Source organism: Palaemon carinicauda, chromosome 23 (assembly GCF_036898095.1).
Source record: "Palaemon carinicauda isolate YSFRI2023 chromosome 23, ASM3689809v2, whole genome shotgun sequence".
NCBI lineage: Eukaryota > Metazoa > Arthropoda > Malacostraca > Decapoda > Palaemonidae > Palaemon > Palaemon carinicauda.
In genome coordinates, this window is record NC_090747.1 from 76,849,605 (window position 1) to 76,873,957 (window position 24,353).

A 24,353-nucleotide genomic window follows, 5' to 3' on the forward strand; every position below is an offset into this window, starting at 1 on the left:
TTTCCTTATAAAATAAATTTTTGAATATACTTACCCGGTGAATATATAATAGGTGAATATATAATAGCTGACGTCTCCGACGGCCCGACAGATCCAAAAACTCGCGAGCGATCGCCGTGAAGGTTGCGGGTGTGCCCACCAGCGCCGACTATCGGCCAGATACCGCATATACTTGTCAACCACTCCAGTTCTTCTCAGTCCGCTGGGTCTCTATCGGGGAGGAAGGGAGGGCCTTTAATCTTATATATTCACTGGGTAAGTATATTCAAAAATTTATTTTATAAGGAAAATATCATTTTTAAATATTAAACTTAGCCGGTGAATATATAATAGCTGATTCACACCCATGGTGGTGGGTAGAGACCAGTATTAATACAATAAAGGCGTATATGCTCAAGAGTTTTTTGACAAATATTTCATAAAAAACCAACTTAAGTATAGGTACCTGGTAAGGAAGCTGACTCTGATGATTACTCTGCCTCATTAGTCCGCTTTCCTCGCGAAGCCCAGCCATCCTTCCAGGATGCTGAAAGACTTCCAGGAGCTGTTATATCCAGGGCGAACACCCCTATAACAGGACCTCATCAATACCCTTAATCTGGGCGCTCTCAAGAAACAACATTTGACCACCCGCCAAATCAAAAAGGATGCGAAAGACTTCCTAGTCTTCCGTACAACCCAAGACAAGATTAAAAAACATTTCAAGAGAAGATTAAAAGGATATTGGGATTAAGGGAATGTAGTGGTAGAACCCTCACCCACTACTGCACTCGCTGCAACGAATGGACCCAGGGTGTAGCAGTCCTCATAAAGAGTCTGGACGTCTTTTAAGTAAAATGAAGCGAACACTGACTTGCTCCTCCAAAAGGTCGCGTCCATAATACTTCGAAGAGATCTATTTTGCTTAAAAGCCACCGAAGTCGCTATTGCTCTCACTTCGTGAGTCTTGACCTTAAGCAAACAACGATCTTTCTCATTTAAATGAGAATGTGCTTCCCGGATTAAAAATCTAATAAAGTACGATAACGCATTTTTAGACATGGGCAACGAGGGCTTCTTAACGGAGCACCATAAGGCCTTAGAACCACCTCGTATAGGTTTAGTTCGAGCTAAGTAAAACTTGAGAGCTCTCACGGGGCACAGCACTCTTTCAACTTCATTACCTACAATTTCTAACAGACTAGGTATTTCAAAAGATCTAGGCCAAGGACGAGAAGGCAGTTCGTTCTTGGCCAAAAAACCAAGTTGAAGAGAACATATAGCTTTATTCGTAGAGAAGCCGATGTTCTTACTAAAGGCATGGATCTCACTGACCCTTTTAGCCGAAGCCAAGCTCACTAATAAAAGTGTCTTGAGGGTGAGATCCTTCAGGGAGGCTGAATGTAATGGCTCAAACCTGTCTGACATCAGGAACTGCAGGACCACGTCCAAGTTCCAAGCAGGAGTTGACATACGACGCTCCTTAGAGGTCTCGAAAGACTTAAGGAGGTCTTGGAGATCTTTGTTATTTGACAGATCCAAGCCTCTATGTCTGAAAACAGAAGCCAACATGCTTCTGTAGCCTTTAATGGTGGGAGCAGAGAGGGAGCGAACATTTCTCAGATGCAGGAGAAAGTCCGCAATTTGCGCTACAGAGGTACTGGAAGAGGAAATAGAGGAGGACTTGCACCACTCTCTAAATACCTCCCACTTCGACTGGTAGACCTTGATAGTAGATGATCTCCTAGCCCTCGCGATCGCTCTGGCTGCCTCCTTCAAAAAGCCTCGAGCTCTTGAGAGTCTTTCGATAGTCTGAAGGCAGTCAGACGAAGCGCGGAGAGGCTTTGATGAAGTCTCCTTACGTGCGGTTGCCGTAAGAGATCCATCCGTAAGGGCAGACTCCTTGGGACGTCTACCAGCCATTGAAGTACCTCTGTGAACCATTCTCTCGCGGGCCAGAGGGGAGCAACCAACGTCAACCTTGTCCCTTCGTGAGAGGCGAACTTCTGTAACGCCTTGTTGACCATCTTGAACGGCGGAAATGCGTAAGCGTCCAGGTGCGACCAGTCCAACAGAAAAGCATCTATGTGGGCCGCCTCTGGATCTGGGACTGGAGAGCAATAAGTTGGGAGCCTTTTGGTCAGCGAGGTTGCAAAGAGGTCTATGGTGGGCTGACCCCAAGTCATCCAAAGACTCTTGCACACATCCTTGTGGAGGGTCCATTCTGTAGGGATCACCTGGCCCTTCCGACTGAGACAGTCCGCCAAGACGTTCAATTTCCCTTGGACGAACCTCGTCAACAGTGAGATGCCTCGATCTCTTGACCAGATGAGGAGGTCCCTTGCGATGACGAACAGAGCGAGGGAGTGAGTGCCTCCTTGCTTGGGAGATATACGCCAAGGCCGTGGTGTTGTCCGCATTCACTTCTACCACCTTGTTTCGAAGAAGACTCTCGAAACTTGTCAGTGCTAAGTGAACAGCCAACAGCTCCTTGCAGTTGATGTGAAGGCTTCTCTGCTCTGTCGTCCAAAGACCCGAACTTTCCAGACTGTCCAGAGTCGCTCCCCAACCCAAATCCGACGCGTCTGAAAATATCACGTGGTTTGGGTTCTTGACTGCCAGGGACAGACCTTCTCGAAGACGTATATTGCTGTCCCACCAGCTCAGGCAAGTCTTGACTGGTTCGGAGATCGGGATCGAGACCGCCTCCAAAGTCTTGTTCTTGTTCCAATGGGTGTCTAAATGGAACTGGAGAGGGCGAAGGTGAAGTCTCCCTAGAGAGATAAACTGTTCCAGGGATGATAGCGTCCCTAGGAGGCTCATCCAACTTCTCACAGAGCAATGGTCTTTCTCTAGCATGAGACGGACTTTGAGCAAGGCTTGCTCTATCCTGGTGGCAGACGGAAAAGCCCGAAAAGCTAGATTCTGTATCTCCATCCCCAAATAGAGAATCGTTTGGGAGGGAGTCAGCTGAGACTTCTCTATGTTCACCAACAGGCCCAACTCCTTTGCAAGATCCAACGTCCATTGAAGGTCCTGCAGACAGCGATGACGGGACGACGCTCTGAGCAGCCAGTCGTCCAGGTACAGGGAGGCTCGAATTCCCGACAAATGTAGAAATTTTGCTACATTTCTCATGAGCCTCGTAAAAACAAGAGGAGCAGGGCTGAGGCCGAAGCACAGTGCTCGGAATTGGTACACCACATTCCTGTATACAAACCTCAGATACGGCTGAGAATCCGGGTGTATAGGAATGTGGAAGTACGCATCCTGCAGGTCGAGAGAGACCATCCAGTCTCCCTCTCTGACTACTGCTAGGACGGACTTGGTGGTCTCCATCGTAAATTTTGTTTTGACAACAAAAACGTTGAGAGCACTGACATCCAGCACCGGCCTCCAACCTCCTGTATACTTTGGAACTAGGAAGAGATGGTTGTAAAACCCCGGTGATTGAAGGTCCGAGACTTTCACCACCTCTCCCTTCTCTAGCAACTGAGACACCTGCAGCTGTAGTGCCTGTCTCTTTGACTCCTCTCGATACCTGGGAGAGAGGTCTATAGGGACTTTTACCAGAGGAGGTCTCCGTACAAAAGGTATTTTGTACCCCTCCTTTAGCAACAAAACAGACTCCCGGTCTGCACCCCTCTTCTCCCAGGCCTGCCAGAAGTTGGTTAATCTGGCCCCTACCGCTGTCTGAGGACGTGGGCAGTCAGACTCTGCCACGGGAGGACTTAGATCCTCTCCTCTTACCTCTCTTACTATCGGCACGAGCGCCTCCCTTACTGGGAGCTCTGCCACGAAAGGGCGGGATAAATCTCGTCGCTGGAGTATCGAACTTAGGTCTAACGACATAAGAGGATGAGGAAGGAGCAGCCTTACGCGCTGACGTAGCCATCAAGTCATGGGTATCCTTTTGTACTAGCGATGCTGCGATATCCTTAATCAACTGCTGTGGGAATAAGGCAGATGATAACGGCGCAAAGAGTAGCTCCGACCTTTGACAGGGAGTTACTCCTGCAGACAGGAACGAATAAAGAGTCTCCCTCTTCTTAAGGACTCCTGCCGTAAACGTAGCAGCGAGTTCATTAGAGCCACCACAGATAGCTTTGTCCATGCAGGACATAATTTGCACAGATACATCACGGTCGGCTGAAGAGATCTTCCTGCTCAAGGCTCCCAGCGACCAATCCAAAAAGTTAAAAACTTCAAAGGCCCTATAGACACCTTTGAGGAGATGATCAAGGTCCGAAGAGGACCAGCTAACTTTTGAGCATCTCATGGCCAGACGACGGGGAGAGTCTACGAGGCTTGAGAAGTCTCCCTGGGCAGAGGCAGGAACTCCCAAGCCGAGAACTTCTCCCGTGACATACCAGACGCTCGCTCAAGAAGCCAGTTTAAAAGGGGGAAAAGCAAAGGCTGTCTTCCCCAAGCTCCTCCTGGTCATCAACCAGTCGCCTAGTAAACGCAAAGCTCTCTTAGAAGAGCGAGAGAGCACTAGCTTAGTAAATGACGGCGTCGAAGCAGCTAGGCCTAGCGTGAACGAGGAGCAGCAGTCACAAAATGGTCAGGAAAAAGTTCCTTAAAAATCAGCATGATCTTTTTAAAATCAAGAGAGGGCTGAGCAACTTTAGGCTCCTCTCCATCTGAAAAAGTCCCCAAAGGCATATCAGTTGGAAGGGGATCAGCGACTTCCTCATCCGACGGAACTCCGTCCGACAACTGCCGAGTCTCGTGATACGGAGAGACATGCCTAGGAGGCAACGCTTGACAGGCAATGTCAACAAGCAACGGAGCAGCAGCAACAGCTGAGGAAACAACGTCACGCCGCGGCTGAAAAGACTGAAAGTCTTGTGACTGACAAGCAACAACAGTTTGAGTTGAATGTCGCTCGACATCAAGTCGAGACTGCATTGACTGCAGGGTCTGAGCAGGCAAAACAACTTCCGACTGCGGTGACAGACGCTCAACGTCACGGCGAGGCAACGGAGTCGGTCGGCGAACGTCAGTGAGGGGCTGCGGTGGCAGCTGCTGAGCGTCAGTCCGAGACTGTAGCAAGGGGGGTTCCACGTCACGTGACTGACGTGAAAGACGAGGAACACAACTAGCATCGCGTTTCAAAGCACTAGAAACGTTAGTACTAACATCAAACGGACGAGAAAACACTCGTTTAGGCGGCTGAAGGCCAGAGTCACGTTCATCGCACTGGCGAACCGCAAGCAAAGGATCATCGTGAACCTGTCCATGCTCATAATCTTCCATAAGAGAAGAAAGCTTAGACTGCATGTCCCGCAGGACAACCCACTTCGGGTCAACGAGAGTCGGAACGGGCCGTGACGTCGGTAACGTCTGCGCTGGCAAAACATTGCCTCTACCGAGACCCTCGGACTCCGTGTTACGCTTTCGCTTAACAGGCGAAGAGCCATCCTATGACTGCAAGTGGTCAGAGCTGCCCCAATGGCTACAGCCAGGACGCTGAACCTGTCCTGAAGGGACTGACTTTCGCTTTAAGGGCCTAGAAACCTTGCGCCAAGGTTTCTTATGCGATGAGTCGTCAGAGGACGAGGAGAACTTAGTCTCACCCGTCTTATGGTAAGGACTTTCTTGACGAGAAACGTCTGATACCAAAGAGGGAACGTCTGTACGCTGGTTTACACCTCTCGCCCCCTTAAGTCCTACGACATAACTTCTCCCTGGTGCAGGGGAGCCTGAAAGAGGTCTCGGACTAGGGGAGCGACAAGCACGAACAGACGAACCCTCGGTCGCAACACTAAACACATTTTGCGCACTTATCACTTTACCACTTAGATTTTCTGCTTTACCACTTTTCAACAACTTTACATCGGACATTAACTGGTTTCGGTCTGAGGCTAAGGACTCAACTTTCTCGCCTAAAGCTTGAATCGCTAAAAACATATCCCGCATAGACGGTTCATGAGTGCTAGCAGGGGGTTCAGGAACAACCACTACAGGGGAAGGATTAGGTTCAGGGGCATGGGAGGAGGAAAATTCCAAAGATCTAGAGGAGCTTCTCCTCACCCTATCTCTTTCGAGCTTACGAGTATATTTTTCATACTCAAGCCATTCGAATTCCGACAAGACCACGCACTCCTCACACCGATCTCCTAATTGGCAGGATTTACCCTGGCAATTAGAACAAACAGTATGAGGGTCGATAGAGGTCTTGGGAAGACGTTTGTTACATTCTCTCGCACACTTGCGATATACAGGAGAAGGGTCAGCCATTTTGAACAACCAAAGAAAATCCAAGTCAAAGCCAAATTCATCAACAAGAAACACAAGCCAAAAAAAGGGTTTCAAGAGTTTTAATGAAAAACACACCAACACAGCGAACGCCAATAAAACAACCAAAACAAAGTACTTCACCAATTCGGTAGAAAACTCGAGGTCTACAGCGAGTGGAACCAACTTGTCGGCAAGACCGACAGAGAAGAACTGGAGTGGTTGACAAGTATATGCGGTATCTGGCTGATAGTCGGCGCTGGTGGGCACACCCGCAACCTTTACGGCGATCGCTCGCGAGTTTTTGGATCTGTCGGGCCGTCGGAGACGTCAGCTATTATATATTCACCTATTATATATTCACCGGCTAAGTTTAATATTTAAAAAGATATTTATTTGTAAATGAAACAAAAAAAAAACATCTATATCATTCCAGATAAGTTCCTAACGCCATGCTACAACATCTACACAATTTAGTACAGCATAAATGCAACCGTGTGTATTGCCTGGGTGGTCCAGTTGTCTTCACAACTCTAATCCTACACTAAGTTTAAAGGAGAACCCCGCAACACTATGGGTTTATGACATCTGTAATGAGCAGTAATAAACCTGAACAATTAATATCAACCACCCAGAAAAAAAAATGTAAAACTGTGAAAATACTGTAATGCACTAGTTGGTCCAACACGGAGTACTTACCTCGAACTACTTTCTTAGGAGTATCTGGGATCTCCTCCCAACCGACCAGAGTTTTGTGTAGTTTATCCTACTCCCGTTTTCTGTGGGGGTCAACCTCAGGCGGAGTGATACGTGCCCTGAGGCTAACCACGGGTTAGGGAGCATGCTTTCTCAGGTCTCGACCTCCAGTAAGTTCTCTGGTCGCGTCGCGATAACATCTCGACGCTCTCCTTAATCCCAGTGCGACTCTTTGTGTCCCCGACCCTTTGTGTCTCGCGTGGTCTCCACGTGGTATACTTGTATCCTTCCATTGTGTCTCCGCGGTCCCACGTGGTACCTTTGTGCTTCCCTTGTTCCTTCCCTTTGCGTTCCTGTGTCTTACGGTGTGTTACTAGTGCGTAATGGAGCATCCCCGCCGTTGTCCTGGGCCTATGGCCGGAAAATCGTGTGGTGCTTTTCTTTCGAAACCGGAGTTGGACCCGCACTCCTTGTGTTCGTCGTGTAGGGGCAGAGTGTGTTCCCCTACGGACACGTGCCCGGTGTGCGAATCGTGGAACGAAGTTCAGTGGGTGCGCTTCGGCACGAAAAAGAAGGCGCCCTAGAGGTCCTCTAAGAAGGCGAGCATCTCCTCTCCCCTTGCGTCTCCAGGAGCGTCGTCAGGGCGAGCCTCCATACCACCTTCCCCTACCCAGAGTAGGGGATGAGGTAAGTCCGTTGCGGGTAAGAAGCCGGCGGCTCTTCCCCAGGAGTCTGTATTGCAGGATAGTGGGGTAGTGGCTTCATTTCAGGCAAGTGAGGGGCCTGAGGGAGGGACGGGTGTGTGTTCTGAAGACGGAGCCCTGGTGCCTGTGGGGCACGTCTCGTCAGATGACCCTATGTGGGGTAAGAATGTTACTGCCTCTTCTCCCGCCTCTCGTGCTTGCTTTTCAGGTACCTCTACAGCCGAGGGCGCTGTCGAGAAAGACGACTCACCGCCATCAGACTCCCTCGGGTGGGTACTTCTGAGGACGCCCTACAGGTCCCCTTTGAGAATGGAGGAAGGCTTCGGAACCTGGTTCCCCATCGAAGATCGCCCACGCTTCCCTCCAGCGCCGTCGACTACCTTGCCAGAAGTCTTCCTATAGCCCTCGTCTTCCACCGGTCGTCGGGTTATTCCTCCTGCTGGGTTTCGCGCGCCCGCCCCGCCGACGAGGTACGACGCATCGTCAGACTCGTCAGCCGTAACGAGTTCCTGTTCCTCGGAGGGCGAGGCCCGAAAAAAGTCCCGAAGACGTCGCGAGAGATCCCAGAGGAGACGTTCTCGTTCCCGCTCACGCTCCAGGTCTCGCCATGGGGGTAGACGCTCCAGGTCCCCCAGAAGGAAGTTTAGGAGAAATAGATCGCCTGGAGAAGAATGGGTGCTGGTCCCGCGTAGCAAGCTCCTCGAGTTCTCAGCAGTTCCGAGTTCTTCAGGTTGGCGCCCTAGCTCTAGAATTCCGGACAGATTCACTTCCAGCGGCAGATTCGACAGGCGGAGGGATACGTCGTATCCGGCCCCATCGGACAGGTGTAAGGCCGTGAAGGTTCCAGCTCAATCTGCCCAGCGAAGAGAGTCGCCCCTTCCGGCTGGCAGCCTCGTCCCATCCTCCAAGGTGACTCTTCACCGTCAGGAGAAGGAGAGACGGCTCCCCCCGGCGGGCAAGCCCACGGAAGCCAGATCTTCCACGACGAAGGATAGACCTAGGACGGAGGCCCTCGCCGCTACGGCAATGCCCGTCCTTCGTCCAGAGCCTCGTAAGGAGGCCCCCGCCAGAGGGGCTCTGTCACGAGCAGCAGATCACCCTACGGAGGATATGGAGGATAACGCAGAGGGCTCAACAGCGGAGGTCTACGCATACAGGAGAGTGATAGGGTTCATCAGGAGCCATCACAGGATCGAAGAGCCCAAACCCTCCTCCGAGGACCCCTGGCGCTCGAGCCTAAATAGACTGGTAGAGGCCCCTGTTCAACATAGACTATCCTTAGCACTACCGATGGCCAGGGATGTTAGGCTGGGTAGAGCCCACGTCAACAAAATCGTGGCCAACCATGCGGAGGCTCCCAAGACCCAAAGTTCCTCCAAGCTACTCCAAGTCCTGAGGTCGCAGAGCAAATTTTACCTTCCTGAGGGACAGCGACCAGGTGCCTGTAAGGTGGAACCAGCTCTCGAGGTTTTAGGCCAAGGAGGACCTGAAGATAGGGCCTCGTCGGCTCCGATCTGTTTCTCGCAGTCAGAGGCTACGATGATGGAGGAGATAGCCAAGGACCTGGTCAATGTGTCCTGCTGGCTGGAGTGGTGGGCCTCCGCCCTTGTAGGAGTTCAGGCCTCCTATGACCTCTCGGTCCCGGAGAATCAGGCCCTACTGAAGGAGTTGATTAGCTCGGGAGGTAGGACCTTGAAGTTTGTCTCCTACCAGTCTCTAGCTCAAGCCGCCAACTGGATCCTGCGGAGGAGGGACACAGTCCTTAATAGAATAACCAGACGTATTCCAGACAGAGAAGCGAGAGCCCTAAGAAACCTGCCACTGTGGGACGATTCCCTTTTCCCCCTGAAGGCAGCGGAAGATATAATGGAAAGGGTCAGAAAACGGAAAGACGAGGGTGATCTCAGACCCCAGTCAGTGAGAAGACTCATCCACAGAAGGACTGCTTCCGATGCTCCTCCACCTTCTCGGGCCTCACCTAGCCAGCCCAGGAGAGACGCCCCAGCGACGGCTTGGTCACAACCTTCGCAGCCCTCCCGTAGGGGAACATCGTCCTACGCGGCAGCCAGGAGAGGGCGTGCAGGCCTCTCCTCCAGAAGGAGATAGGGAGAGAGGGCTCCTACTCCTGCCCATGCTTCAGGTGGGGGATGCCTCAGACATATTTGGCAAGCATGGAAAGACCACGGTGCAGACCCGTGGACCGTAACAGTTCTGAAAGTAGGGTACAGGCTCCAAAGGACCCCTTGAGGAGGACAGCTCTGCAAGAGGAAGTCTCGGCGATGCTGGCAAAAGGAGCGATAGAACCAGTCCAGGAGCCGGGCCCGGGGTTCTACAGCAGACTCTTCCTGGTGGAGAAGGCAACGGGAGGTTGGAGGCCAGTCATAGACCTCTCAGCCCTCAACAAGTTTGTGTGCAAGACTGACTTCAAGATGGACACCCCAAAGTCGGTCCTGGCGTCCCTGAGGGAAGGGGACTTCATGATGTCCATAGACCTCAAGGACGCATACTTCCAAATCCCAATACACCCCTCCAGCAGGAAGTACCTAAGGGTAAGATGGGGTGACCAGACATTGCAGTTCAAGACCCTCTGCTTCGGGCTGTCCATAGCTCCTCAAGTCTTCACGAGGGTCTTCACAACAGTCTCAGTATGGGCACACGAACAGGGCATCCGCCTGATTCGGTACCTAGACGACTGGTTGTTACTTTCAACCTCAGGGGAAGTACTGAGGGAGCAAGGCGCGAAGCTTCTGCGGTCCTGCAATGTCCTGGGCATCATCATGAACCTGGAGAAGTCTCAACTGATACCCTCCACCAGGATGACCTACCTCGGAATGGTCTTGGACTCCCGGTTGGCGAGAGTCTTCCCTTCCGCGGAGAGACTAGACAACTTGGACCCGATCCTCCGTCCCTTCCTGTCGGACCAGCTCAGGAGAGCGAAGGACTGGCAAAGATTGATAGGCCATCTCGTATCGTTGGAAAATCTGGTCCCCCAGGGGAGGCTCAAGCTCAGGGGGGTCCAGTGGTATCTGAAGGAGCTCTGGGACCAGAGGGACTCCCCCACAAAGTGATTCCTGTTCGCCCAGAAACAAAGGAAGTCCTGGAGTGGTGCCGCAGCAGATCGAACACACTCAAGGGAATGCCCTTCGCAGCCGACCCTCCCGAGATGCTCCTGTTCACGGACGCATCCAAGGGGGGTTGGGGTGCCCACCTCCTCGGAAGGTCAGCAAGAGGAAAATGGACGGACGAGGAGAAGGCTCAACACATAAACGTCCTAGAAATAAGGGCAGTTCGAAGGGCGTGCCTAGAGTTCGTCAATCTACTCCGGGGGAACACCGTGGCACTGATGTGCGACAACGCCACGGTGGTGGCTTACATAAAGAAGCAGGGAGGATTAAAATCGAAGGAGTTGTGCGACCTCACGTTGGAACTTCTGGAATGGGCCGAGGTGGAGCAGATCAAGATCTCAGCAAGGTTCATTCCGGGAAAAAGGAACGTCCTGGCTGACGGCCTCAGCAGGATGGGACAAGTAGTAGGAGCCGAGTGGTTCCTACACCCAGTAGTGGCCAAAGTCATCATCCAAAAATTGGGGTCGCCAGTGATGGACCTCTTTGTGACAAGACTGAATGCACAGCTCCCCGTGTTTTGTTCTCCTGTGCCAGACCCAAGAGCGGCGTTAGAGGACGCCTTCCAACACCCTTGGGACAATCTCGACGTTTACGCCTTCCCTCCCTTCGCGATGCTCAGGCAGGTGCTCAACAGAGTAAGGAGGGCCCACAACCTGAAGATTTCTTTGGTAGCGCCCTGGTGGCCGGAGAGAGAATGGTTCGTGGATCTAAAGGAACTAGCGTGTCTTCCACCTTGGCCCCTCCCGGACAGGCCAGACCTTCTCCGGCAGCCCCACTTTCAAAGGTTCCACAAGAACCCTCGGTCCCTCCGCTTTCACGCGTGGAGGTTATTGAGCGTCTCCGGAGGAAGGAAGGCTATTCGTCGAAGACAGCAGCAAGGATGTCAGGGTATCTGAGACGTTCATCAGCAGCGGTCTACCTAGCAAAGTGGGCCACTTTCATTAAGTGGTGCTCCTCCAGGAGCATCAAGCCACTGAAGGCCTCCATCCCGGAGGTTGCGGACTTCTTGGTCTATCTCAGGGACGTGGTCAACATGTCTATTCCGGCCATCAAGGGAGTCTGTGCAGCGTTAGGCCAAGTTTTCCTCCTGAAGGGCATCGACCTGGGAGCCTCTAGACATATCTCGATGCTCATCAAGAGTTTCGAGCAGGCATGCCCCCCTCAAGCCGTTAGGGTGCCATAGTGGGATGTGGCCAGGGTCCTGAAGATGTTATCAGAACCCCCGTTCGATCCCCTAAAGACATCGTGGACAAAGATCTCACCCTCAAGACTGTTTTCCTGCTGGCTTTGGCCTCAGCAAAAAGGGTAGGGGAGATTCATGGACTGTCTTACGAGGTCTCGCACTCGAAGGGTTGGCGAGAGGCTTCCTTCAAGTTTGTACCATCCTTTGTAGCTAAGACCCAGAATCCAGCCGTGTGGGATCCCACGTTTGAGGGCTTCTCAATACGAGCAATTCCCCGTTCGGACAACCCGAAGGACTTAAGGCTATGCCCTGTCAGGGCAATAAGGAAATACCTAGAGAGGACGGCTAAACTTCGGCCTAATATCAAAAGTCTGTTTGTCTCCATAGGCCCAGTGAAGAAGCCAATCTCAAAGAATACCATCTCCTTCTGGCTGCCACAGGTGATTATCAGAGCCTACAGTAGAGCGGGAATTCCTCTGCCGGACAAGCCCAGGCCCCACGACATTAGGGGTCTAAGTACCTCGTTAGCATTCAAGAAGAATATGGCAGTGGGCCAAATCCTGAGAGCTGGAACCTGGTCTAACCAGTCGACCTTCACGGCTCACTACCTAAAGGACTATTCGAGGAAGTCCCTGGACGGATTCTCAATAGGAACCGTCATCTCCGCGCTCCAAACGGTTTGACGACATAGCCTCAGAAACAACCGCGGATGGTAAGACCAAGAGACACAGGTTCGTTCCTTAACCCCCTTGTTCTTCCTTCCCCTATTTCCGCTCGAAGATGTACTCGGGTAGTCCCCCTGAACCTGTTTCAAGACACACGATCATCGGAAGGACATGTCTCCTATGAATTCTTGCAGAGGTGAGTTACTTAGACACTAAGATAGAGCTCTTTGTGTAGTTTTTCCCTATTTTCCATGTTTCATGAATGGCAACAGAACCTAGCCTCTTATCTAGGTTCCCCTGATCATGCTTAGCTCAGTCTCTAGGTCTAGAAGGCCAATCCCACCTCCTAAAATGTAAGTCTCCTAAGAAAGTAGTTTGAGGTAAGTACTCCGTGTTGGAACAAATCACAAATTTTAAGTAATTTGTATTTTTCCTAACAGTACTTAACTCAAACTACTTTCGGGTAATGGCCCACCCTTCCTTCCCCGAGTGCCTTACTGGACCTCTTAAGAACCTAAGCTACCAAGAACTTACTGGAGGTCGAGACCTGAGAAAGCATGCTCCCTGACCCGGGGTTAGCCTCAGGGCGCGTATCACTCCGCCTGAGGTTGACCCCCACAGAAAACCGGAGTAGGGTAAACTACACAAAACTCTGGTCGGTTGGGAGGAGATCCCAGATACTCCTAAGAAAGTAGTTCGAGGTAAGTACTGTTAGGAAAAATACAAATTACTTAAAATTTGTGATTTTTCCTAAAGCAATACTGTCCTTATCAATATCCAGTCTACTATTAGGCTGCAAAGTTACTTATAAATTCTTAGCTTCTGAATACAGTAGTATGGCCGCATACCATACTGTGCAGGTCTCTGTGGGCTTATGATAGCAATGTCTAGAAAATGTCCAATTGTAACCCCACACTGTGATAAGGTTTTGTTGTCATCGAAACTTTTCTGACCAATAACATTAGTGCCTACAACAAAGTAAAGTACTTCAGGTTCACAGGCAAGATAATATGAATACTGAGCAGCATTACAGACCACTAACACAATGGTAACAGGCAATAAACAACATTCATCATCCTATGTATTTATAAGAATAGGCTAAACTTCTCTCCCTACTGGGTGTAGGGGGCTACTGTCAGTACCTGTTAAAAGAAATAATAATGGATTAAGGCATTTTTGGGGGGGAGGGGGGGGGCACTAGAGGGATATAAATACAGTGATTTGTACAAAAAATAAAATATTTTTTCATACACACAAACCATCAAGCTTTCTTTACACAAACCATTATATATTGCAACACGACCTCAGGCCTCTGGTCAGTGTCAGAAAAGTACCTCGACATAAATCTCCTAGAGATGAAGGCCGTCTTTCTGGCCCTTCAACAGTTCCTGGCGGACCACTCAGTGTTGACGGTGAGCGACAACACCACAGTAGTGGCTTACATCAACAAGCAAGAATGTACTTTTTCGCAGAAGCTATCCCATCTAGTAGTAGAGATACAGTACTGAGATGGGCCGAAATCCACTCGATACCACTATCGGCACGCTTCATTCCGGGCAAAAGGAATGTGCTCGCCGACAACCTTAGCAGAGCATCTTAGATAGTGAGTGCCGAATGGTCTTTGGATCATCTAGTAGCCAACAAAGTCTTAACTTTGTGGGGTTCTCCAACTGTGGACCTCTTCGCAATGGCCCTGAACTTCAGGCTCCCGCTGTATTGTTCTCCAGTCCCAGACCCTAAGGCTCTCTGGCAAGATGCTTTTCAACAACAGTGGGACAACATCGACGTTTATGCCTTTCCCCCATTCTGTCTGATGAGGAGGGTACTCAACAAGACCAGAACATCGGTCAATCTTTCAATGACCCTTATAGCTCTGCTATGGCATCACGCAGAATGGTTTCCGAACCTTCTGCAACTCCTAACGGAGCCCCCAAGAGAACTCCCTCCACGACACAATCTACTCAAACAACAACCTGCCAACGCATTCCACAAAGCCGTAGCTTCGCTACGACTACACGCCTGGAGACTATCCAGCATCTCTCTCAGAGAGGATTTTCGCAACAAGTTGCGACTGGGATGTCTGGATACCTGCGTAAGTCATCAGCAGCAATTTACCAGGCAAAGTGGAAAGTCTTCTGTGGTTAGTGTCGTGGAAGGGGTATCTCTCCACTCGATGTCACTATTCCAGCAATACCGTAGTTCCTCGTGTATTTGCGTGAAGAAATGCGCCTGTCAGTCTCGGCAGTAAAAGGCTATCGCTCAGCCTTAAGCCTTGCCTTCAGACTGAAAGGATTGGACATTTCTTCATCGCTAGAACTTTCCTTACTCATATGGAGTTATGAACTTACCTGGCCCCAGTCAGAAGTGAGACCTCCCCCATGGAACGTGGTTCGAGTTCTCAGGTCTCTTAAGAGACCTCCCTATGAACCATTACGCCAGGCACCCGATCGCCACCTGACTTAGAAGACGGTGTCCCTGCTAGCTTTGGCTTCGGCCAAGCGAGTCAGTGAACTTCATGGTCTCTCATACGACATCGCCCATTCAAGGGAATGGGGAGAGGTAACATTTATTACTAAGACTCAGAACCCGGGAGTAGCGGATCCATGATTCGACTCCTTCCGGATTTCTAGTCTCTGTACTATAGCAGATGACCCAGACCATCTCTTACTATGCCTAGTGAGGATTTTGAGGCTGTATTTTAAGAGAACAGACGCAGCCCGTCCTTGTGTGCCTGCACTATTCGCCAGCACAGGAAGGACCAAGAGGAGGGTCACCAAGAACACCATCTCAGTGTGGATTCACAAGGTCATAGACCATTCACTGAATCCAGACCCCCCTCCTTCACGTCGTCCCAGAGCTCATGATGTCAGGGGCGTAGCTACGTCCCTGGCATTCAAGAGAAACTTCTCAGTGATGCAGGTTCTTCAAGCTGGGGCGTGGAATCGTCAGATCACATTCACATCCCACTACCAGCAAGACGTGACCACAGGAGACTCGATACGTTCTCTTTTGGTCCTGTGGTGGCTGCACAACAGCTGGTTTAAAACCTCAAGCTCCTTATTGGCCAAGTAGCAGAAGTTGAGGGCAATGTTACCTGGTTTAGTCTGTGTGAATGAAAAGGTTTGACTGGCCCTACTTTTCTTCATTTTCCCTGTTCTTGGGGAAAGCAGCATCCTCGGTTCTCTGCATAGCTGACCTCAAACCACTGCAGGCAAACCATGCTCCTTTGTGTACCTAGTATAAAGACTAATACTGTTGCGTCCCCATACCCTGACGAGGTAGTATTGGGAAAGTCCTAGTTACACAGTTTTTCCTTCTAAAGAACTCTGAATAACTTTACCAGGACAGTCACACTTCTACATACCTTAACACACAGCTTGCGGAGAGCGGGGAAGGTTTTAGCAAGGTGCAAGCGCTCGCCTGCTGTTCCTGAGACTGCCATCCAGAGACATCCTGTTCCAGGGACTGCGCGCCAACGTTCACCTGTGCATCAGCGCACATCGTTGGAGTTTCCTGAGATAGCGCACAGGCGTTCACCAGTGATTCAGCCTGCGAGTGTCTCCTAGTCTCTTCTATGAAGGGCACCTCTCCCGTTCGCGGGAAAGGTCTCTCATAGAGACCCTTCCTCGGAGTATCAAACAGATCTTCCAGTGTTGAGCCAGCTGACCTACTGATCTACCAGCTCAACCTTGCACTGCAACGAAGGACTTCGACTCTGGACTCTGAAGCAGTCCTGCCTACGGTCCTCATCCGGGGATGACCGCCCTTTTTAAGGACACATCCCAGTTTGTAAACCCGCACGCGCGTGCTCACCGATGATATTCTTACGCCAACGATCTTCGTACGCGCGCAAGCGCCGACGATCTTTTTTCGCGTGCAAGTGTTGACAATCTTCTTTCGCGCGCAAGCGCCGACGATCTTTTTTCGCGTGCAAGCGCTGACAATCTTCTTTCGCGCGCAAGCGCCGACGATCTTCTTACGCGCCAGCGCCGACGATTTTCTTTCGCGTGCAAGCGCTGACGATCTTCCTACGCTTGTAAGCGCTGACGATCGTCCACGCGCGGGCACCGATGGTTTCCCACGTGCGCTCGCCGATCTTCTAACGCACGCGAGAGCCGACGATCTTCTTAAGCGCGCAAGTGCCGACGATCTTCAAGCACCAACAATCTTCTTACGCGCGCAAGCGCCGACGATCTTCTTACGCGCGCAAGCGCCGACGATTTTCTTACACGCGCAAGCGCCGACTATTTTCTTACACGCGCAAGCGCCGACGATCTTTTTCGCGCGCGGGTACCGATGGTCTCCCGCGTGCGCGCCGATGGTCTTCCGCGCGCGCCGATTGTGTTCCGCGCGCGCCGATTGTGTTCCGCGCGCACGTGAACGCCAACAAATTCCTATGCGCTGCAGCACGCTCCAACATTCTGGTCCACACGGGCTCTTCATTCTTATGCTGCGCATCAATATGATTCCTGCACACCCTATGAAGTCTCGCCCGCGCGCGTGAGCGTGCGAGCGTTTTCAGCAGTATCCCGTGCGCGAGCCCAGGGTATTCCCGCGTGCCCGCATCAGCGCTTCGACAGTCTCGCGCGCGACCCTCGAGTATTCCCCATCGCGCAAGCGCCAGCACGGTCCCTAGCGCAATCACCAATACCCTCCCCCGCGTGAGGCTCCCGGACATCGCGCGGCAAGGGCGCCATCACCACATTTCCCCCCCCCAAGCACAGAACAGCGCGCTTGCCGGTGGGGGGGAAGGTTCCAGAAAGCCCAGGGACATGACTTCCTTATCTTTTTACAGGCGACTTCCCCTCCAGAGGGAGTGTCTGACAGCGCAGCCGTCAGCTGGCAGCCTGGTTTGGGACTCTAATCAGAGTGGTAGCACAGGCTTTTAAGCTGTTTTCTCTGATTTAAGCCACAAATCCTTGGCTACATCCACTCCCCCGATGAGGAAAAGAGGAGTTTCGGACGAGGTAACTTCTACGAAGAGGCAGCAGTCTCCTCGTAAGTCTTCGAGGCAGGCACTCTCCCCCTCAGACTTTTCTCTCTCACCTTCGGACGAAGTTTTCCCGCCCTCAGGAGTGTCACGGGAGGTGAGACGTTCCCCAATCACACCATTAAGGGAAACCCCACCTCGCGCGATAAAGTCTTCTCGAATAGGGGTGGAGAAGAGCCTGCCTCCGTCGTGGTTGGAGTCCTGCATCCCTCCCGGGAGGGAGTCAAAGGACTCCAAGACAGTAACGGGAGTCCCCTAGCACCAAAATCTACAGGCTCAGACATTCTTTCGTTATGGGAACGAACCTGTTTGAGCATAAGGACGTGAAGCAGGCGGCTGAGAGGTGTAGGAAGTCACCAAGACTTCCTCCTATATGGGGCTTTGACATTCAAGCCCTATAAACTTCCAGCACCTCAGCAACCACGTCCCACCAAAACAACGGCAGCTAAGACAGTGGGGTCTAAGCCCTTTCCGGTCAAGGACAAGAAAGGCAATTAGTCCCCCAGGGGAGGGAAGAATCCTAGAAGGAGCAGCCTAGGCCTTAAACGTTAGGATTGCCAGCTACCCTGCATGTCCACCAGTGGCGGGATACTTACAAGGTTGCGCAGACAGGTTGCGGCAACTCAGGGCTGTTTCCTGGACGATTTCCGTAATCAGGCAGGGATATCGCGTCCTGTTCACAACACCTCTACCTCCCCTGAGGACGAATCCGGTGTCATTTAGCACCCTTGCCATGGGATCAGCAAGGGGGCGAACACTGTGGGCAGAAGCCCAGATTAAAGCAAACTCCGGTCAGCATGGAGACCGCAGACACAGTCAGTCTTGCAGTAAACCACAAGACTTCTTGTGTATACTGGATCTGAAGGATGCGTACTTCCAGATCCCAGTCCATCCGTCTTCAAGGAAGTACTTAGGATTCAGCATAGACAACAAGGAGTACCAGTTCAAGGTGCTGAGTTTCGGTCTCTCCACAGCACCACAGGGTTTCACCAGAGTTTTTACCCTAATATCTTTGTGGGGACTCAGGATCGGCTTCCATCTCCTCCATTATCTGGATGACGGCCTGATCCTAGCAAACTCGGAGTCACTCCCTCTTTGACACTGAGACAAACTTCTAGGACTTTGCCAGGACCTAAGGGTCAGGGTAAGTTTCAAGAAGTCCGCTCTGCTGCCCAATCAAAGACTGGTTCACCTAGGCATGATTATAGACACCAATCTCCATAAGGCCTTCCATCAGACGACAGGATAGCAAGGCTTAGAAGAGTCACAAGCCCTTTCCTCAGACGAGAAGAGCTTCCAACCCAATCGTGGTTACGTCTCTTCGGTCACCTTTCACCCTTGGCTCGTCTAGTTCACAACGGTCGCCTGAGGAAGAGGTTTCTCCAGGGGCGACTCAGGTCCTAGTGGAATCAAGACTGCGATTCCCCGGACATCATGATCCCTATGGATCCTGCGGAACACACGAACCGCCAGTGGTGGGTTTCCTTCCCACGGATTGGATGCTGTTTTCGGACACCACAAAAGAAGGAGGGGGGCCACGTTCTGTACCACAGTACCTCAGGCCTGTGGTCAGAATCGGAAAAGTTCGTCCATATGAATCTGCTAGAGATGAAGGCCGTCTTCCTGGCCTTTTAACAGTTCCAACAAAGACCTGGCGGATCATTCTGTGGTGTGATGAGCTACAACACCACAGTAGTAGCTTACATCAACAAGCAAGGAGGTACCTTTTCAAAGCAGCTATCCCATCTCTCAGTAGAGATACTGAGATAGACCGAAGTCCACTCGATTCCTCTGTCGGCTCGCTTCATTCCAGACAAAGGGAATGTGCTCGCCAACAGTCGGAGCAGAGCGTCTCAAATAATGAGTACCGAGTGGTCCTTGGATCATTCAGTAGCCAAAGATTTTATCTCCAATCCAGGCCCTCTGGCAGGCAGGGGATTTGAATTTATTTTTCGTCCCATCACAGTTTGGCTGGTAGTAGAAAGTTTAGTCTTTGATAAATGCCCTGAGGATTCTTTTATAGACTCATATGGGCTCCAGGTGGATTAGTTTACAGATCTGTTTCTCTTTCTAACATGTCCTGTTGTTACCTTGCAGGATCAATTTTATGAGACAGCTTCATTGCCAACATCTGCATCAAAACCACCTCGTGCTTCATCTGACTGCTTGGAGATGCTTTATTGTCTTCTCTTGTTTAATGTGGTAGTCTATGAATGAAGTTTGGGATAATTCATTGAAATGAACAATTTTTAAAAGGTTTGGTGATAGGTTGTGTTGAAGTTCTATCAATATGACATCAGCTTTTATAAGGAGACTGGGGCTTTTTTATGGCAAGGGGAAACTGTTGTTTACTAAATTTTGTTGTTGTTAAATCAATTCTTATAAGAAGTAATACCTAATGAAGTTGGGTGTGGGTTTTATGATTAATTTTGATATAGATATTACAATGTGTTTGATATCTTATATTATGGTTGTTCTATTTTATTTAAAGTAATTTTATGTGTTTTTTTTTTTTAACTTGATATTTATTTATATTTTCATTTTAGTTTCTAGATGTTGAGCCTTGGTAAGAGACATCTGAAGAGATGAGCAGAGGTCATGGGCCCAAGGTGAGTACTGTTTTAATGTGTATGGTTAACTATAGTACAAGTGCAGTGACATAATATTATGAGAAGTTTACTTTAAAAATTTTGTTGCGGAAATCATGGTAGGACAGCTTGAAATAGTGTAATTAAAGGTGTTATTCAAAGTTTGTTCCAGCACAAATACAAACCCTCCGTTATTTATAGGGGTATTACTTTCGGCGTAGCTGAAAAACAAGCCAGGATAATTTTAGTGTGGAATAACTACCCCATCCGCTAGTTAGCGGGTGGGGATGGGGTAGCCCGGCTACCCCGCTCACTCACACCTCTTGGCTGAGTAATCACTTTGGTTTTTGGCTCGGTTTAGTGCGAACCTACTGTCGCTCTCTCCTGCATTTGACTTGCCTCAACTGATCTTTCTCTTTTTCTCTTTTCAGGTTGTGCGTGTTACTGGAGTCCCGGTATGCATACTTGTCCTTTTCCTGAGGGCATCATGTGCTGTACTTTGTGTCGTCCGTTGAGATGGACCCTTACCTGATGTGCCCGGCTTGATGGGGCCATTGGTGTTCTAGGGACGACACCTTTGATCAGTGTAGGGAGTGGTTTGCCTCCCAGTGGGAGAGGTTATGGTGTCGGAAGAAGGCGGCTAAGCGCGATTCTTTGCCTTCGGATCTTCCTCGAAATCAAAGAAATGATGTGCTTCTTCTTCTAACCCTCAGCCTCTTTCCGAAGCTGCTCCTCCGCTGGGCCCTTCCGGGGAATGGCAGACTAGCAGCGCAGGCCTGGTTACCCCAGGTCAACCCTGCAGGTTAGGTGAGGGCATTGACTCCCCTAGCGAGTCAGCTCCTTCCCTTCCCCCCAGGGAGTGCCTGCTCATTTACTGATATCTTGTCTTTTTGGCCATCACTGGGCGTCGATGGTCCCAGTTCGAAGGAGGTTCTTTTCGAACTCCTTCAAATGGGAGCGGAGAGAATGTGTCCTTCTCCTTCTGTGGGCAGAGGGGCTGCAGCCCGTCAGTCAAACTCCAAGTCTGTGTCCGACGCGACGGATTTTACTGATCCACCAGGGGCGGTGGCAGAGCATTCTCTGAGGCAGGTTTCCCCTATGGGGGAACACTTCTCTCGTTCGCGAGAGAAGACCACCACTAGGCATCGGCAGTCTCGTTGTAGTGGTTTGCGAACTGTGGCCAGGTGCAGCACATGGACTGCCTTGTGTCCAAATGCTGACCACACTCCATTCACAACACAAAAAGATAAAATGGTGGAACACCCAGAAATCTGGGCAAAAGGTAAACAGGCAAGATAACTGGGCACTGGGCACAACTCAACGATTTTTTATACTGGGCAAGGGGACCCAGCTAGAATCTCAAATCTCCCTATTATCATTTCTTGAGTTCCCTGATTCTCTTGGCAGTGCTATGCACAGAGTCCTGGATGAGAGGAGCAGTATACTTTCTAGGTAAGGTATTTTTTGAAGCTCAAGTAAACTTTACAAACATTAGGAGAGAAAAATGATATTGAAAGTATGTAAAAAATCTCGAAATTGGTGGCTGAGAAGGGAACATATGCAGGAGAAGGAAACCCTTACAGTTTATAAGAAAAAGGAAAAATGAATTATTTCATTCATAAGAGAAAAAATAAATAAAATTACAATACATTACCATGAAAATGCAGGTCTTCAAAACCAGGAGAGACATAGATATCTCCAGGCAGAGCCTCTTAGAAATCAATTCTGTTAATCTATATATAGCCTATACATACATATACCAAGGCACTTCCCCCAATTTTGCGGGGTAGCCGATATCAAACAAATGAAACAGAAAAGGGGACCTCTCCTCTCTACGATCCTCCCAGCCTGACAAGGGACTCAACCGAGTTTGGCTGGTACTGCTAGGGGTGCCACAGCCCACCCTCCCCCGTTATCCACCACAGATGAAGCTTCATAACACTGAATCCCCTACTGCTGCTACCTCCGCGGTCATCCAAGGCACCGGAGGAAGCAGCAGGGCTTACCGGAACTGCGTCACAATCGCTCGCCATTCATTCCTATTTCTAGCACGCTCTCTTGCGTCTCTCTCATCTATCCTCCTATCACCCAGAGGTTCCTTCACTCCATCCATCCACCCAAACCTTAGCCTTCTTGTACTTCTCCCATCAACTCTTGCATTCATCACCTTCTTTAGCAGACAGCTAAATAATATAGACAGCCTATATAAGTATAATAAAAGACCAACATAACTGTGTATATATCTGGGCTAAATTCAAATGAGATTTCAATGGTTGCTTCCATTAGGATCAAAGGGATTATAAGGTAAGGTTACGCATCTGACCTGTCTATACATTCTCACCTTTACATCAGAAAGACAAAGAAAATATGATATATATTAAGAAAAGGCCTATTATCCTCAGTATTATACTCAAAAGGTACGGCTAAAGATCACTCACAATATAGTAATATCCTAAAAGCCATGCTACAGAAGTCTACATAGGCTATTAAAGTGCCTTAATGAACGCAACTGTGTGTACGTTGCTGTTGCCTGGGTGGTCCAATGATCTCACCAAGCAACACTACCACTACTATAAATATCCTGACACAAAAGTTATCAGCAGGCAACCTTGGCAGTCATAATCAAGACAAAGTTCTAAGCTGGCGGCATAAGAAAACCTCAAGCCCAATGGAGACACCAATGTAATGTTTTTTCTCTCACCCAAGCCTCCACTGCACCAATATCCCAAGAATCCTTCACAGTAAAAACTCTAAAATATCTGATCACAGGCTTGATATCTCTCCATCACGTCCCCTCAAGTTTCACTTTTGGTTTATACCATACATAGGATCATCAAACACCTTTTCCTTCACTTTTGAATCAGATTGTTGCAGTCCAGTCATTTCACATGCCCTTTCTTGATCTGACACTGTTGTTAAACCAAGCCAATGGCACCACATCAGACATGTAGGTGTTGGTACATTCAGTAAATGACGTTGGTTTTTTAATTCGTGCTTCTTCTTAATGACATAAGTCGATTACTTTGTCTTTGATATCCACATGCTTATTCGTAACAGTACCTCGACTGTGTGACTGCAATTCTAGCTAGCATCTCCAAGCCCTACAGGGAGTAGGGCGTGCTGCAAAAAGAATATAATGAAACAATGTTAAGGGACCTAAGTATAAAAATTTAACATACAAATTAAACATTTAAAGGTACAGTATACAGAAATGAAAATAATTTGTATTTTCCTATCTATAAATATTAAACATGTACATTTTAATACAAAGTTATTTATTTTAAGCATTATTAATAGAATATGGCATGATCATAGTTATCCAAGTGTTAGGGAACTAGCCATTATTTTAGCCTTTTTAAAACCCGGTAAGGACAAGTTTTTAGCAGCAAACTATCGACCAATTTCATTGACATCTTGTTTATGTAAAATCATGGAGAAGATGGTCAATGCAAGACTGATGTGGTACCTTGAAAAGAAGGGCATTTTATCACCTATTCAGTGTGGATTCAGATAAATGCACTCAACGACTGATGTGTTGATACGACTTGAGTCCCTTATTTGTGAAGCCTTTGCTTCCAAACAGCACCATGTGACAGTCTTTTTTGACCTTGAAAAGAGGAGAGCTACCACTGATTATTCAATCATTTTTTTCACATAGTTTTTCAAGTTAGAGTGGGTGAAACTCTATCAGTGAGTAAATGTCAGGAAGAGGGAGTTTGTCTTGGTAGTGTGCTGAGTGAAACCGTTTGCACTAGCAATTAATGGAATATCGTCAGTCATTCCCCAGGATGTTCTCTCAACACTATTTGTGGATGATCTCTCCATATCATTTGCTGGAGTTAGAATGGCAATGGTTTAGAGAAAAATACAACTCTCAATTGACAAAATTATTCAGTGGGCCGATATGAATGGATTTAAGTTCTCGACAAGTAAAACTGTTGTTGTCCGTTTCTGTCGTATTCGGGGAGTACATCCAGACCCAGATATATACATCAAAGGTCAACGGATCCCATGTGTAAGTGAAGCTAAATTTTTAGCTTGATATTTGATTGTGGGTTTACATGGGTTTCTCACTTAAAAGCGTTAGAAGCTAAATTTCTTGAGGCTGAATCTTTTAAAAGTATTGTCCCATACATCATGGGGCCAGACTGCAATACTATTGTAAAACAATATAAGGCCTTGA

At 49.3% G+C, this 24,353-nt stretch overlaps 1 protein-coding gene across 2 annotated transcripts in view; it reads left to right on the top strand.

Annotated features, from left to right (window-relative positions):
- LOC137617186 (uncharacterized) overlaps positions 1-24,353 on the top strand; it is a 112,542-nt gene that overhangs the window by 9,672 nt on the left and 78,517 nt on the right. For both annotated transcript variants that reach the window (XM_068347066.1, XM_068347065.1), the window contains exon 2: positions 20,129-20,191. In XM_068347066.1, coding sequence (XP_068203167.1) covers positions 20,168-20,191 — 24 coding nt within the window. In that variant the 5' untranslated portion in view covers positions 20,129-20,167. The remainder of the gene's footprint in view (positions 1-20,128; positions 20,192-24,353) is intronic.